The sequence below is a fragment of the Garra rufa genome, chromosome 1 (assembly GCF_049309525.1).
Source record: "Garra rufa chromosome 1, GarRuf1.0, whole genome shotgun sequence".
Lineage (NCBI taxonomy): Eukaryota > Metazoa > Chordata > Actinopteri > Cypriniformes > Cyprinidae > Garra > Garra rufa.
Window position 1 is genome coordinate 89,855,675 of NC_133361.1, and position 16,755 is coordinate 89,872,429.

A 16,755-nucleotide genomic window follows, 5' to 3' on the forward strand; every position below is an offset into this window, starting at 1 on the left:
GACACAATTTTCTTGGTACTCCTCACCAGGTCATCGCCACACATGCTGGACACCATCTGAGCCAAACAAGTTCATCTTAGTCTCATCAGAAAACAGGACATGGTTCTAGTAATTTATGCTCTTGGACAGGTTGTCTTCAACAAACTCTTTGTGGGCTTTCTTGTGAGCCAGCTTCAGATGAGGCTTCCTTCTGGGACGACGCCTATGTATATTGTGTGAGCACTGACAAGCTGACTTTCTACTTCTGCAACCTTTAATGCAATGCTGGCAGCACTCATGCATCTGTTTTTTGAAGCCAAGTTCTGCACCTGACGCACAGAACGAGTGCTCAGCTTCGTTGATCTACCCTTGCAAGGCATGTTCCGAATGAAACCCATCTTTGAAAACCTCTGTATGACCCTGACCAGTGTAGTGTAACTTGGTTTCAGGGTGTTACTGAACCTTTAATAGCCTTGGCCATCTTTGTGGAGAGCAACATTTCTAATTCTGTAATTCTCAGAGAGTTCTGCCATGAGGTACTTTTACCTGCTCTAGTACAAGATACACAACTTTGTATTGTCCTGTCAAGCAGACAAAAACAGAAACATGATGAATAGGACATGTAGCTTTTCATGGTTAAACAACATACTGCTCACTCAAAAAAATAGCACTTTGGTTGAACATGATTTAATCATGGACAGTGTTTCCATGTGATTCCACCACATTATCTTAACAACAATGGATGATATTAAACCAACTTGAAAAATTTGTTTTCATTTAACATGAACGGATTACATTCACTAAACATGATCTAAATACAAATTTTTAACTTGAATTAATGGTTTTTATTGAACAGAAGTTAAAGTTAATGATATAATTAGTGATTAATTAAGTGATGATTGATCATTATTGAAGACACCTGATGTTAATAAGCAGAATCACCAAATGAGAAAATCACATTTTTTAGGAAACCATTACAGTGGTCAGTGTTTGCATTAGTTGGGATCTTGAGTTTAACGTTTGTAAAAGCAGATTTTGTTTGGCTGCTGTAGCAGTGTTATAACAGCCAGACACACCAGACTAAAGGCAATCATGTTTTCAAGAAATGTTTGTGAAGTAATAGACCATGGGTTTTATCACTGGTTACATAAACTCTATAATTGAGAGTCGCATATATAGTCAGACAGATATGTAAAAAAAAAAAAAAAAAATAGTTTTATTAAGACATTATGTAGCCAATCAGAACTCATCCATGATTCCCATCATGCATTGCGGCATTAATAAATTATGGGCTGAATTGTCTTCATAATTTATTTTATTCTTACTATTTTCATTTGTTTTTGTTGTTTTTATGTGACTTTTTAATAACTTGTTTTGTGATGTTCAGAGTTGATATGTTTATCTGAATACATCATTTGTCACCGTTGCTGAGATTCATACGCTGGTTCTTGATGTCTGTGTGTGTCTAAACAAACAAGTTTTAATTTGTGAGAAATTCTTCCAAAGTATATTTTAACAATAGATGGAGAGTATTGTTTGTTGTGGACTCATGAGACTAAATATTTACAACAGTTACTTGACTGAACACTTTTAGAAACTTATCTCTGAGTTGCAGTTCCTTTAATGGAAAATAACTCAGAGATTTGACTCTAAATTGAGTTCAATGATTCAGGTCAAGCAATGATTACATTAAACCATAACCATCATGGTTATGAGAGACCAACTAATGCAAACCCTAGAACTAAACGGGAGGACCTGGTCAATGACCTGAAGAGAGCTGGGACCACAGTCTCATCGGTTACCATTAGTAACACACTACACCGTCATGGATTGTAATCCTGCAGCGTGTGCAAGGTCTCCCTGTTCAAGTCAGCACATGTCCAGGCCCGTCTGAAGTTTGCCAAAGACCATCTGTATGATCCTGGAGTAGGCATGGGAGAAGGTCATGTGGACAGATGAGACCAAAATATAATTCTTTGGTATAAACTCCACATGCCGTGTTTGGAGGAAGAAGAAGGATAAGTACAATCCAAAGAACACCATCCCAACTGTGAAGCATGGGGGAGGAAACATCATGCTTTGGGGGTGTTTTTCTGCAAAGTGGACAGGACGACCGCACCGTATTGAGGGGAGGATGGATGGGGCCATGTATCACAAGATTTTGGGCAACAACAACCTTCCCTCAGTAAGGGCCTGTTGCCCAAGCTACAGTCCCAAAACCTGAAAGATCTGCAGAAGACCTGTATGGAGGAGTGGGACAAAATCCCCGCTGCAGTGTGTGCAAACCTGGTCAAGAACTACAGAAAACATCTGACCTCTGTAACTGTAAACCAAATACTAAGTTCTATTTTTCTAGTGTATCAAAGACGTGTTTCATGCAATAAAATGGAACTTAATTATTTAAAAATTAAACAATGTGACTGGATTTGTTTTAGATTCTGTCTCTCACAGTTGAGGTGTACCTATATTGAAAATTACAGATTTTACCATTATTTGTAAATGGGAAAACTTGAAAAATCGGCAGTGTATTAAATACTTATTTGCCCCACTGTACTTGTTGAAATTCATGCCAGACTTGTTAGCCCACTATTTCTTGGCACAAGTGGACAGTTCAGTAAGAAGGAACTTTTACGTACACACAACATAACTCACTTGAGAATTTATATTTAATATTTGTCACGGTTTCAGTCAATAATTTCAGCCTTCAAATTATTTTTGCTATTTCAGGCAAAAAATCTTTGAAGTAGAACTTTTTTCTGGTGCCATTTTATATCTGCAGAGCTATTTGAAACTATTTACGTACAAAAACAGAAATACGGTCTTGTTTATACATAACTGTTCTAGGTCTATATGTGATGGCAAAATCACATATAGACAAAAATTATTCCATTGCGCCGCCTTCAGAGTGATTTTAAAAATTGCTCCTTCTAAACTTGTCAGTGTGTTTCCAGAATGCGTTTGCAAATTATCTTTCAGGTTTCTCTGATATGTGAAACTTATGTTGCAGAAGGTCTGTCTCCAGTGTGAAGCCTCATGTGAGCGGTAAGGTTTCCTTTAAGTGTGAAACTCTTTCCACATGAAAGGCAACTAAAAGGTTTTTCTTCACTGTGAACTCTCATGTGAGCCCGAAGGTTTCCTCTAAATCTGAAAGTCTTTCCACAATAAGGGCAGATATAATCCTTCTCTCCAGTATGAATTCTCATGTGTAGATTTAGGTTTGTCTTGTTTGAGCAAGTTTTTCCACAGTGATTGCACATGAACGGCTTCTCTCCAGTGTGAGATGTTACATGATTTTTAAAATGATCACTGTCTGAGAAACTCATTCCACACTGATGGCATATAAAACTGAGAGAGGGAGCTCCTGAGTGAACCACCATGTGCTTTTTAAGGGTTCCCTTATGACTGAACTTCTTTTCACACTGATCGCATGCATATGGCTTCTCACCAGTGTGAATGTTCATGTGATACTCAAGGTTTGGTTTGGTTGTAAAACCTATTCCACAAAGTTTGCAAAGGTACGGCTTCTCTCCAGTGTGAGTTCTCATGTGCCTGTTAATGCTTCCTTGTTGACTGAAATGTTTTCCACACAGAGGGCATGTGAAGGGCTTTTCACCTGTGTGGACGTTCATGTGGCTTTTGAGGGCTGCTTTTTTAGGGAAAGATTTTCCACACTCTTGGCAGGTGAAAGGCTTCTCTCCAGTGTGAATCCTCATGTGGACTTTAAGATTTCCATGTTCACTGAAATGTTTTCCACACTGTTGGCAGGTAAAAGGCTTCTCTCCAGTGTGAATCCTCATGTGGACTTTAAGATTTCCATGTTCACTGAAATGTTTTCCACACTGTTGGCAGGTAAAAGGCTTCTCTCCAGTGTGAATCCTCAAGTGGACTATAAGGTTTCCATGTTGACTGAAACTCTTTCCACAATACTGGCAGGTGAAATGAGTTTTACTTGAAGTATTTTCTGTCTGAGAGCAACTAATTGATTCTCGTCCAGTTATAAAATACTGATCTTCATCTTGCATTTCATCTAGTACTTCACTCTCCATTCTGGGCACCACCAGTTCTAAAAAGAGACAAATACAAGTTAACCCCTGTTTAAAAGCAACAGTAGAACAGAGTGCAACAATGGCCCAGATCTGGCATTTATTCTGGAGAGTCACAGTCCTGCAGAGTAAAGCTCCAACACACCTCTAATAAGTTAACCTTGAAGACCATGATTCAGGTGTGTTCAGTTAGAATTGGAGTTAAACTCTGCAGAGCTGAGCTTGACACCCCAGTTTACATTTATAGAAAGTCTTGGATATGTGAAAACATCAAAATGTGTTCTACTGGGGATGTTTGAAGTGTTTGATGTTTGACTACTGTTTTAATTCCTCATTGAAAACTTGGAATCAAGTTTTTTTTTTAAATGCAGCATTACATAGACGTAAAGGTATGCTTGGGATTTTGGGGGAAACTTCTGTAATTTTTAACTAAGATTAATAGTGTCATGTATGTAAACCACATTTGGGCAGCATGAAAATCACAATTGTGAGAGATTTGAGAAATGCACATTTCAGAACAAAAATTTACAGATAATGTACTCACACACTTGTCATCCAAGATGTTCATGTCCTTCTTTCTTCAGTCGTAAGGAAATTATGTTTTTTGAGTAAAGCATTCAGGATTTATATGGTTTGAACTTCTAAAATGCAGCTTCAAAGGGCTCTAAATGATCGCAGCCAAGGAAAGAAGGGTTTTATTTAGCAAACAATGTTATTTTCTAAAAAAAAAAAAAAAAATTACAATTTATATACTTTTTAACCTCAAAGTCTTGTCTAGCTCAGCAAGACAAGCATTTGAGATTAAAAAGTATATATCTGATCGTTTCGCTAGATAATAAACTTCTTCCTCGGCTGGGATCATTAAAAGCCCTTTGACGCCACATTTAAACTGCATTTTGGAAGTTCAAACTTGGGGGCACCATAGAAGTCCTCTATATGGAGAGAAATCCTGAAATGTTTTCCTCAAAAAACATTTCTTTACGACTAAAGAAAGTAAGACATGAACAACAAAGCAGGAGGAAAGCAAACAAGATTACAAAAAAATCACTTGCCAACAGCAACCGAACTGAGAAAATGCACAGGCCAAAATATTGCTTACCAGCCATTAACCAGTGTTTGGATTTTAAAATGTATTTATAATTGTGACTTTTTTTTGTCTGTGCATTCATAAAAATCCCAAAACGCTCCAAACCCCCTTTTTCTGTTTCATTGTCAACAAACAATAATACAAAAATGGGGTGGGGGATGAGAAACATACAGTATCTCACAAAAGTAAGTACACCTCTTACATTTCAGCAACCATTTTAGTATATCTTCCCAAGGGATAATACTATAGAAATGAAACTTGGATATATTTTAGAGTAGTCAGTGTCCAGCTTGTATAGCAGTATAGATTTACTGTCCTCTAAAAATACAGCCATTATTGCCAAAATAGCTGGCAACAAAAGTGAGTACACCCTAAGTGATAACAGCAGTATGTTGTTTAGCCATGTAAAGCCACATGTCCTATTCATTATGTTTATGTTTTTGTCTGCTTGACTGTTCTGTGCATCAAGTGCAGAACCTGGACCCTGTGGGGCATCCTCAGATGGAAGGTAGAGAAGCACAATGTCTCTAATGTACTGCAGCTATGTGATGCCATTATATGGAAGAGGATCCCAGCAACAACCTGTGCAGCTCTGGTCAATTCCATGCCTTGCAGGATTAAGGCAGTGCTGGATAACAATGGTGCTAACATAAAATATTGACACTTTGGACACAGTTTTGACAAGTTCACTTCGGGTGTACTCACTTTTGTTGCCAGCTATTTTGACAATAATGGCAGTATGCTGAGTTATTTTCATAGGACAGTAAATCTATACTGCTATACAAGCTGCACACTGACTATAAAATATATCCAAGTTAAATTTCTATAGTATTATCCCTTAAGACAATATACTAAATTTGTGTGAGGGGTGTACTCACTTTTGTGGGACACTCTATAGCACTTGTTCTCAAACTGGGGTATGCGAGGTGACGGAAGGGAGTTGCCAAAAAAATGCTGAGCTTTGCCATTCATTTAGTTCTAACCCAATTTAAAGTAACATTAAAACAGAGCATGTATTTCTGACAAGCAAAATGCCGCTTTTATGCTGAAACAGGAAAATGGGAGTGCCGTAAACAATCAAAGACATCAAATTACCTCATCTCTTGCAGTCAAAACTGACTGTATCCATACCAGCAGTGTGCATATGATAGGATGCCTGCAAAGTATGCTACTTTAGCAAACAGCGCTGCATGTACTTAATTCAGGTCATGAGGGGAGGCCTCAGCAAACTGACAGCTTATCACCCTGGACCCTCAGATTAAAACTCTGATGCTCTACCGACTGAGCTATCCGGGCCACCTGCATGACAGCAGAAAATGTGCATTCTCTGTCTGCTTACAGTTTGTGGCACTACAGGATGAAGGCCACAGACTATTAGGCTTGGTGTGTCCGGGCCTTTAGGTTTACGAAAGCTTGTCTTCCCAATGACATGTAATTTCATTTCATCGAATGCCAGCATTATACTAACCTCAAGAAAGCCTCACAAGGACACGACCACATGTTACATGATTATGAATGCTATTACTGCATTCCTTTCAGTATTAGCCCAGCATCAACACTGAATTTCGATTACACTGTATATCAACGGTTGGTCTAGGACTGGGTGGGAGTCAGGGAATTTACCTGGAACCTCACAGTTTCTCACAAAACATCATGTCGCACGCCCTCCAGAGGAGCTGTGGCCTTTTGACTCAGGAGAAAAGGGACAAGCAGGCGGAAGGGATCCTTCAGATTATGAGACTGACACGCTGCCCAACTGCGTCAATGAGGCCGGTGGGTTGACCGGTCTGAACAGCGAAGAACTAGCTTCTCTGTCCTTGCCTGTAGGTGTAGCCGCAATGGGTCAGCTCCCACCACGCAGGCGTGTCAGGATGGCCGAGCGGTCTAAGGCTCTGCGTTCAGGTCGCAGTCTCCCCTGGAGGCGTGGGTTTGAATCCCACTTCTGACAGACTTAAGTTTCGGCTACGGACAACAGCTACGGTCTTCAGCCGCAAGGCTGTAACTTTGCCAACTTTGCCTTGTGTCAGGGCATTAATTTTGCCAAAGCACCACATTTCAGTCGACGTCAGAATTAGTATAAAGTGGCAGTAACGCCAACGGGCGTTCCGTTAAACTTGAGAATTACTCCGTTTTATCGTTTGTGCGACGTCACTCCTTCCCCGATACCAAGTTGCAGGCACTTTTAAAGAATGCCTTGAAAGACTATGTCAAGTCGTAATAGAATCGAGTCAATATTTCCTTAAGATGAAGGCAACATTGCTTTAAGGTTCACGAAAGCTTGCCTTCCCATTAATAGGGAATTTCATTTCCAATGCCAGCATGATATTACCCTTAAGAAAACCTCACAAGAACACCACCACATGTTACATGAATACGACAGGGATGGTATTCCTGCATTCATTCAGCATTAGCCCAGCGTGAACACTGAATTTCGATTATATTGCATGTCAAAGGGTGGCCTAGGACTGAATGCAATGTCGCTGGATGGTATTTAGGGAATTTACCTGGAAACTCACAGTTTCTCCCGCAATGTCGTGTCGTCCACCCTTCAGATGAGCTGTGGCCTTTTTCCCTCAGGCGAAGGAGACAAGCAGGCGGACGGGAACAGAGAAGCCCGCTCTGTCGTGTAAGCGCTCTCAGCTATCAAAAGGCACCACGCTGCCCCGTGTGAGGCACGACCTTCAGATTATGAGACTGACGCGCTGCCTAACTGCGCCAACGAGGCCGGCGGGATGACCGGTCTGAAATGCGAAGCGCTAGCGTGTCGGTGCCTGCCTGCAGGGCGTAGATCCAAAAGCTGCGTTCAGGTCGCAGTCTCCTCTGGAGGTGTGGGTTCGAATCCCACTTTTCCGACAGAACTGTCCTTTGTCCTTTGGCTTCGGATAACAGCTACAGTCTTCAGCGCTTGGCAGAACATGTGGAGCTATATTTGAATCGAATCAACATTTCGTTAGGGATTCAGACCACAAGCTGGGTGTAGCCGCAACGGGTCAGCTCCCACCACGCAAGTGTGTCAGGATGGCCGAGCGGTCTAAGGCGCTGCGTTCAGGTAGCAGTCTCCCCTGGAGGCGTGGGTTCGAATCCCACTTCTGACAGACTTAAGTTTCGGCTACGGACAACAGCTACGGTCTTCAGCCGCAAGGCTGTAACTTTGCCTTGTGTCAGGGCATTAACTTTGCCAAAGCACCACATTTCAGTCGACGTCAGAATTAGTATAAAGTGGCAGTAACTTCCGTTAAACTTGAGAATTACTCCGTTTTATCGTTTGTGCGATGTCACTCCTTCCCCGATACCAAGTTGCAGGCACTTTTAAAGAATGCCTTGAAAGACTATGTCAAGTCGTAATAGAATCGAGTCAATATTTCCTTAAGATGAAGGCAACATTGCTTTAAGGTTCACGAAAGCTTGCCTTCCCATTAATAGGGAATTTCATTTCCAATGCCAGCATGATATTACCCTTAAGAAAACCTCACAAGAACACCGCCACATGTTACATGAATACGACAGGGATGGTATTCCTGCATTCATTCAGCATTAGCCCAGCGTGAACACTGAATTTCGATTATATTGCATGTCAAAGGGTGGCCTAGGACTGAATGCAATGTCGCTGGATGGTATTTAGGGAATTTACCTGGAAACTCACAGTTTCTCCCGCAATGTCGTGTCGTCCACCCTTCAGATGAGCTGTGGCCTTTTTCCCTCAGGCGAAGGAGACAAGCAGGCGGACGGGAACAGAGAAGCCCGCTCTGTCGTGTAAGCGCTCTCAGCTATCAAAAGGCACCACGCTGCCCCGTGTGAGGCTCGAACTCACGACCTTCAGATTATGAGACTGACGCGCTGCCTAACTGCGCCAACGAGGCCGGCGGGATGACCGGTCTGAAATGCGAAGCGCTAGCGTGTCGGTGCCTGCCTGCAGGGCGTAGATCCAAAAGCTGCGTTCAGGTCGCAGTCTCCTCTGGAGGTGTGGGTTCGAATCCCACTTTTCCGACAGAACTGTCCTTTGTCCTTTGGCTTTGGATAACAGCTACAGTCTTCAGCGCTTGGCAGAACATGTGGAGCTATATTTGAATCGAATCAACATTTCGTTAGGGATTCAGACCACAAGCTGGGTGTAGCCGCAACGGGTCAGCTCCCACCACGCAAGCGTGTCAGGATGGCCGAGCGGTCTAAGGCGCTGCGTTCAGGTCGCAGTCTCCCCTGGAGGCGTGGGTTTGAATCACACTTCTGACAGACTTAAGTTTCTGCTACGGACAACAGCTACGGTCTTCAGCCGCAAGGCTGTAACTTTGCCAACTTTGCCTTGTGTCAGGGCATTAACTTTGCCAAAGCACCACATTTCAGTCGACGTCAGAATTAGTATAAAGTGGCAGTAACGCCGACGGGCGTTCCGTTAAACTTGAGAATTACTCCGTTTTATCGTTTGTGCGACGTCACTCCTTCCCCGATACCAAGTTGCAGGCACTTTTAAAGAATGCCTTGAAAGACTATGTCAAGTCGTAATAGAATCGAGTCAATATTTCCTTAAGATGAAGGCAACATTGCTTTAAGGTTCACGAAAGCTTGCCTTCCCATTAATAGGGAATTTCATTTCCAATGCCAGCATGATATTACCCTTAAGAAAACCTCACAAGAACACCGCCACATGTTACATGAATACGACAGGGATGGTATTCCTGCATTCATTCAGCATTAGCCCAGCGTGAACACTGAATTTCGATTATATTGCATGTCAAAGGGTGGCTTAGGACTGAATGCAATGTCGCTGGATGGGATTTAGGGAATTTACCTGGAAACTCACAGTTTCTCCCGCAATGTCGTGTCGTCCACCCTTCAGATGAGCTGTGGCCTTTTTCCCTCAGGCGAAGGAGACAAGCAGGCGGACGGGAACAGAGAAGCCCGCTCTGTCGTGTAAGCGCTCTCAGCTATCAAAAGGCACCACGCTGCCCCGTGTGAGGCACGACCTTCAGATTATGAGACTGACGCGCTGCCTAACTGCGCCAACGAGGCCGGCGGGATGACCGGTCTGAAATGCGAAGCGCTAGCGTGTCGGTGCCTGCCTGCAGGGCGTAGATCCAAAAGCTGCGTTCAGGTCGCAGTCTCCTCTGGAGGTGTGGGTTCGAATCCCACTTTTCCGACAGAACTGTCCTTTGTCCTTTGGCTTCGGATAACAGCTACAGTCTTCAGCGCTTGGCAGAACATGTGGAGCTATATTTGAATCGAATCAACATTTCGTTAGGGATTCAGACCACAAGCTGGGTGTAGCCGCAACGGGTCAGCTCCCACCACGCAAGCGTGTCAGGATGGCCGAGCGGTCTAAGGCGCTGCGTTCAGGTCGCAGTCTCCCCTGGAGGCGTGGGTTCGAATCCCACTTCTGACAGACTTAAGTTTCTGCTACGGACAACAGCTACGGTCTTCAGCCGCAAGGCTGTAACTTTGCCAACTTTGCCTTGTGTCAGGGCATTAACTTTGCCAAAGCACCACATTTCAGTCGACGTCAGAATTAGTATAAAGTGGCAGTAACTTCCGTTAAACTTGAGAATTACTCCGTTTTATCGTTTGTGCGACGTCACTCCTTCCCCGATACCAAGTTGCAGGCACTTTTAAAGAATGCCTTGAAAGACTATGTCAAGTCGTAATAGAATCGAGTCAATATTTCCTTAAGATGAAGGCAACATTGCTTTAAGGTTCACGAAAGCTTGCCTTCCCATTAATAGGGAATTTCATTTCCAATGCCAGCATGATATTACCCTTAAGAAAACCTCACAAGAACACCGCCACATGTTACATGAATACGACAGGGATGGTATTCCTGCATTCATTCAGCATTAGCCCAGCGTGAACACTGAATTTCGATTATACTGCATGTCAAAGGGTGGCCTAGGACTGAATGCAATGTCGCTGGATGGTATTTAGGGAATTTACCTGGAAACTCACAGTTTCTCCCGCAATGTAGTGTCGTCCACCCTTCAGATGAGCTGTGGCCTTTTTCCCTCAGGCGAAGGAGACAAGCAGGCGGATGGGAACAGAGAAGCCCGCTCTGTCGTGTAAGCGCTCTCAGCTATCAAAAGGCACCACGCTGCCCCGTGTGAGGCTCGAACTCACGACCTTCAGATTATGAGACTGACGCGCTGCCTAACTGCGCCAACGAGGCCGGCGGGATGACCGGTCTGAAATGCGAAGCGCTAGCGTGTCGGTGCCTGCCTGCAGGGCGTAGATCCAAAAGCTGCGTTCAGGTCGCAGTCTCCTCTGGAGGTGTGGGTTCGAATCCCACTTTTCCGACAGAACTGTCCTTTGTCCTTTGGCTTCGGATAACAGCTACAGTCTTCAGCGCTTGGCAGAACATGTGGAGCTATATTTGAATCGAATCAACATTTCGTTAGGGATTCAGACCACAAGCTGGGTGTAGCCGCAACGGGTCAGCTCCCACCACGCAAGCGTGTCAGGATGGCCGAGCGGTCTAAGGCGCTGCGTTCAGGTCGCAGTCTCCCCTGGAGGCGTGGGTTTGAATCACACTTCTGACAGACTTAACTTTCGGCTACGGACAACAGCTACGGTCTTCAGCCGCAAGGCTGTAACTTTGCCTTGTGTCAGGGCATTAACTTTGCCAAAGCACCACATTTCAGTCGACGTCAGAATTAGTATAAAGTGGCAGTAACGCCGACGGGCGTTCCGTTAAACTTGAGAATTACTCCGTTTTATCGTTTGTGCGTCGTCACTCCTTCCCCGATACCAAGTTGCAGGCACTTTTAAAGAATGCCTTGAAAGACTATGTCAAGTCGTAATAGAATCGAGTCAATATTTCCTTAAGATGAAGGCAACATTGCTTTAAGGTTCACGAAAGCTTGCCTTCCCATTAATAGGGAATTTCATTTCCAATGCCAGCATGATATTACCCTTAAGAAAACCTCACAAGAACACCGCCACATGTTACATGAATACGACAGGGATGGTATTCCTGCATTCATTCAGCATTAGCCCAGCGTGAACACTGAATTTCGATTATATTGCATGTCAAAGGGTGGCCTAGGACTGAATGCAATGTCGCTGGATGGGATTTAGGGAATTTACCTGGAAACTCACAGTTTCTCCCGCAATGTCGTGTCGTCCACCCTTCAGATGAGCTGTGGCCTTTTTCCCTCAGGCGAAGGAGACAAGCAGGCGGACGGGAACAGAGAAGCCCGCTCTGTCGTGTAAGCGCTCTCAGCTATCAAAAGGCACCACGCTGCCCCGTGTGAGGCACGACCTTCAGATTATGAGACTGACGCGCTGCCTAACTGCGCCAACGAGGCCGGCGGGATGACCGGTCTGAAATGCGAAGCGCTAGCGTGTCGGTGCCTGCCTGCAGGGCGTAGATCCAAAAGCTGCGTTCAGGTCGCAGTCTCCTCTGGAGGTGTGGGTTCGAATCCCACTTTTCCGACAGAACTGTCCTTTGTCCTTTGGCTTTGGATAACAGCTACAGTCTTCAGCGCTTGGCAGAACATGTGGAGCTATATTTGAATCGAATCAACATTTCGTTAGGGATTCAGACCACAAGCTGGGTGTAGCCGCAACGGGTCAGCTCCCACCACGCAAGCGTGTCAGGATGGCCGAGCGGTCTAAGGCGCTGCGTTCAGGTCGCAGTCTCCCCTGGAGGCGTGGGTTTGAATCACACTTCTGACAGACTTAAGTTTCGGCTACGGACAACAGCTACGGTCTTCAGCCGCAAGGCTGTAACTTTGCCAACTTTGCCTTGTGTCAGGGCATTAACTTTGCCAAAGCACCACATTTCAGTCGACGTCAGAATTAGTATAAAGTGGCAGTAACGCCGACGGGCGTTCCGTTAAACTTGAGAATTACTCCGTTTTATCGTTTGTGCGACGTCACTCCTTCCCCGATACCAAGTTGCAGGCACTTTTAAAGAATGCCTTGAAAGACTATGTCAAGTCGTAATAGAATCGAGTCAATATTTCCTTAAGATGAAGGCAACATTGCTTTAAGGTTCACGAAAGCTTGCCTTCCCATTAATAGGGAATTTCATTTCCAATGCCAGCATGATATTACCCTTAAGAAAACCTCACAAGAACACCGCCACATGTTACATGAATACGACAGGGATGGTATTCCTGCATTCATTCAGCATTAGCCCAGCGTGAACACTGAATTTCGATTATATTGCATGTCAAAGGGTGGCTTAGGACTGAATGCAATGTCGCTGGATGGGATTTAGGGAATTTACCTGGAAACTCACAGTTTCTCCCGCAATGTCGTGTCGTCCACCCTTCAGATGAGCTGTGGCCTTTTTCCCTCAGGCGAAGGAGACAAGCAGGCGGACGGGAACAGAGAAGCCCGCTCTGTCGTGTAAGCGCTCTCAGCTATCAAAAGGCACCACGCTGCCCCGTGTGAGGCACGACCTTCAGATTATGAGACTGACGCGCTGCCTAACTGCGCCAACGAGGCCGGCGGGATGACCGGTCTGAAATGCGAAGCGCTAGCGTGTCGGTGCCTGCCTGCAGGGCGTAGATCCAAAAGCTGCGTTCAGGTCGCAGTCTCCTCTGGAGGTGTGGGTTCGAATCCCACTTTTCCGACAGAACTGTCCTTTGTCCTTTGGCTTCGGATAACAGCTACAGTCTTCAGCGCTTGGCAGAACATGTGGAGCTATATTTGAATCGAATCAACATTTCGTTAGGGATTCAGACCACAAGCTGGGTGTAGCCGCAACGGGTCAGCTCCCACCACGCAAGCGTGTCAGGATGGCCGAGCGGTCTAAGGCGCTGCGTTCAGGTCGCAGTCTCCCCTGGAGGCGTGGGTTCGAATCCCACTTCTGACAGACTTAAGTTTCTGCTACGGACAACAGCTACGGTCTTCAGCCGCAAGGCTGTAACTTTGCCAACTTTGCCTTGTGTCAGGGCATTAACTTTGCCAAAGCACCACATTTCAGTCGACGTCAGAATTAGTATAAAGTGGCAGTAACTTCCGTTAAACTTGAGAATTACTCCGTTTTATCGTTTGTGCGACGTCACTCCTTCCCCGATACCAAGTTGCAGGCACTTTTAAAGAATGCCTTGAAAGACTATGTCAAGTCGTAATAGAATCGAGTCAATATTTCCTTAAGATGAAGGCAACATTGCTTTAAGGTTCACGAAAGCTTGCCTTCCCATTAATAGGGAATTTCATTTCCAATGCCAGCATGATATTACCCTTAAGAAAACCTCACAAGAACACCGCCACATGTTACATGAATACGACAGGGATGGTATTCCTGCATTCATTCAGCATTAGCCCAGCGTGAACACTGAATTTCGATTATACTGCATGTCAAAGGGTGGCCTAGGACTGAATGCAATGTCGCTGGATGGTATTTAGGGAATTTACCTGGAAACTCACAGTTTCTCCCGCAATGTAGTGTCGTCCACCCTTCAGATGAGCTGTGGCCTTTTTCCCTCAGGCGAAGGAGACAAGCAGGCGGACGGGAACAGAGAAGCCCGCTCTGTCGTGTAAGCGCTCTCAGCTATCAAAAGGCACCACGCTGCCCCGTGTGAGGCTCGAACTCACGACCTTCAGATTATGAGACTGACGCGCTGCCTAACTGCGCCAACGAGGCCGGCGGGTTGACCGGTCTGAAATGCGAAGCGCTAGCGTGTCGGTGCCTGCCTGCAGGGCGTAGATCCAAAAGCTGCGTTCAGGTCGCAGTCTCCTCTGGAGGTGTGGGTTCGAATCCCACTTTTCCGACAGAACTGTCCTTTGTCCTTTGGCTTCGGATAACAGCTACAGTCTTCAGCGCTTGGCAGAACATGTGGAGCTATATTTGAATCGAATCAACATTTCTTTAGGGATTCAGACCACAAGCTGGGTGTAGCCGCAACGGGTCAGCTCCCACCGCGCAAGCGTGTCAGGATGGCCGAGCGGTCTAAGGCGCTGCGTTCAGGTCGCAGTCTCCCCTGGAGGCGTGGGTTCGAATCCCACTTCTGACAGACTTAAGTTTCGGCTACGGACAACAGCTACGGTCTTCAGCCGCAAGGCTGTAACTTTGCCAACTTTGCCTTGTGTCAGGGCATTAACTTTGCCAAAGCACCACATTTCAGTCGACGTCAGAATTAGTATAAAGTGGCAGTAACGCCGACGGGCGTTCCGTTAAACTTGAGAATTACTCCGTTTTATCGTTTGTGCGTCGTCACTCCTTCCCCGATACCAAGTTGCAGGCACTTTTAAAGAATGCCTTGAAAGACTATGTCAAGTCGTAATAGAATCGAGTCAATATTTCCTTAAGATGAAGGCAACATTGCTTTAAGGTTCACGAAAGCTTGCCTTCCCATTAATAGGGAATTTCATTTCCAATGCCAGCATGATATTACCCTTAAGAAAACCTCACAAGAACACCGCCACATGTTACATGAATACGACAGGGATGGTATTCCTGCATTCATTCAGCATTAGCCCAGCGTGAACACTGAATTTCGATTATATTGCATGTCAAAGGGTGGCCTAGGACTGAATGCAATGTCGCTGGATGGGATTTAGGGAATTTACCTGGAAACTCACAGTTTCTCCCGCAATGTCGTGTCGTCCAACCTTCAGATGAGCTGTGGCCTTTTTCCCTCAGGCGAAGGAGACAAGCAGGCGGACGGGAACAGAGAAGCCCGCTCTGTCGTGTAAGCGCTCTCAGCTATCAAAAGGCACCACGCTGCCCCGTGTGAGGCACGACCTTCAGATTATGAGACTGACGCGCTGCCTAACTGCGCCAACGAGGCCGGCGGGATGACCGGTCTGAAATGCGAAGCGCTAGCGTGTCGGTGCCTGCCTACAGGGCGTAGATCCAAAAGCTGCGTTCAGGTCGCAGTCTCCTCTGGAGGTGTGGGTTCGAATCCCACTTTTCCGACAGAACTGTCCTTTGTCCTTTGGCTTCGGATAACAGCTACAGTCTTCAGCGCTTGGCAGAACATGTGGAGCTATATTTGAATCGAATCAACATTTCGTTAGGGATTCAGACCACAAGCTGGGTGTAGCCGCAACGGGTCAGCTCCCACCACGCAAGCGTGTCAGGATGGCCGAGCGGTCTAAGGCGCTGCGTTCAAGCTGGGGAACAATAGTCCGTCAAAGACGGGGAAGAAGGGAAGAAAAGGGGGAAGGAAGAAAAGGAGAAAGGGAAGAAGAAAGGGAAAAAATGACGAAAAGAAAGGGTGAAATGTGACGTTAGAACATATTACTTCCTTAGCATGCACGCTACGATACATTTTCAGGTTTCTTTGTGCGTGAAAATCGCGCATTTATATTACACTGTTTCCTATTGCAGGCGCTCACCAAGACCGGGGTTCGAATCCAGATAAAGGCACCTTTTTGTATTGTTATTGTTATATTGTTAATTTCATTAAATAAATGCAATTTTTAAGGTTAATAAAATGTACATATGTACAATTCTTCCATGAAAAATAAAGAATGCCAATGGAACTGTGGTATTGTTGATGTTATTATTACTTATTATTTTGTAGTTATTGTATTAATATTATTTATTCTGATTAAGCATAATATTATTCTTTGTTTAATTGATATTACTTATTCTGATTAGGAGTTTTGTATGTTACCTTCATTCAAGACACTTACAAATATGTTATTTGTATTGAAAAAAAGATAGTAATTAGAATAAAATAGTCATTAATATGTTTTTTAATT

General features: G+C 44.8%; 1 protein-coding gene and 11 non-coding genes across 12 annotated transcripts in view; 8 read left to right on the plus strand and 4 right to left on the minus strand.

The window, feature by feature from the left end:
• Positions 1 to 1,802: 1,802 nt before the first annotated feature.
• The window catches only part of LOC141321784 (uncharacterized), a 239,803-nt gene continuing 224,850 nt past the window's right edge, over positions 1,803 to 16,755 (minus strand). The window contains exons 4-5 of the mRNA XM_073833394.1: positions 3,086 to 3,865; positions 1,803 to 1,900 (exon numbers count right to left, since the gene is read on the minus strand). Of these exons, the coding sequence (XP_073689495.1) occupies positions 1,803 to 1,900; positions 3,086 to 3,865 (878 nt within the window). The remainder of the gene's footprint in view (positions 1,901 to 3,085; positions 3,866 to 16,755) is intronic.
• On the plus strand, positions 6,975 to 7,057 carry trnal-cag (transfer RNA leucine (anticodon CAG)). The gene has a single exon. It is a non-coding gene; the product is annotated as a tRNA-Leu (tRNA).
• Positions 8,122 to 8,204, plus strand: trnal-cag (transfer RNA leucine (anticodon CAG)). The gene has a single exon. It is a non-coding gene; the product is annotated as a tRNA-Leu (tRNA).
• trnam-cau (transfer RNA methionine (anticodon CAU)) lies at positions 8,896 to 8,969 on the minus strand. Its single transcript has one exon. It is a non-coding gene; the product is annotated as a tRNA-Met (tRNA).
• trnal-cag (transfer RNA leucine (anticodon CAG)) lies at positions 9,257 to 9,339 on the plus strand. Its single transcript has one exon. It is a non-coding gene; the product is annotated as a tRNA-Leu (tRNA).
• Positions 10,404 to 10,486, plus strand: trnal-cag (transfer RNA leucine (anticodon CAG)). Its single transcript has one exon. It is a non-coding gene; the product is annotated as a tRNA-Leu (tRNA).
• trnam-cau (transfer RNA methionine (anticodon CAU)) lies at positions 11,187 to 11,260 on the minus strand. The gene has a single exon. It is a non-coding gene; the product is annotated as a tRNA-Met (tRNA).
• Positions 11,548 to 11,630, plus strand: trnal-cag (transfer RNA leucine (anticodon CAG)). Its single transcript has one exon. It is a non-coding gene; the product is annotated as a tRNA-Leu (tRNA).
• On the plus strand, positions 12,686 to 12,768 carry trnal-cag (transfer RNA leucine (anticodon CAG)). Its single transcript has one exon. It is a non-coding gene; the product is annotated as a tRNA-Leu (tRNA).
• Positions 13,833 to 13,915, plus strand: trnal-cag (transfer RNA leucine (anticodon CAG)). Its single transcript has one exon. It is a non-coding gene; the product is annotated as a tRNA-Leu (tRNA).
• Positions 14,616 to 14,689, minus strand: trnam-cau (transfer RNA methionine (anticodon CAU)). The gene has a single exon. It is a non-coding gene; the product is annotated as a tRNA-Met (tRNA).
• Positions 14,977 to 15,059, plus strand: trnal-cag (transfer RNA leucine (anticodon CAG)). Its single transcript has one exon. It is a non-coding gene; the product is annotated as a tRNA-Leu (tRNA).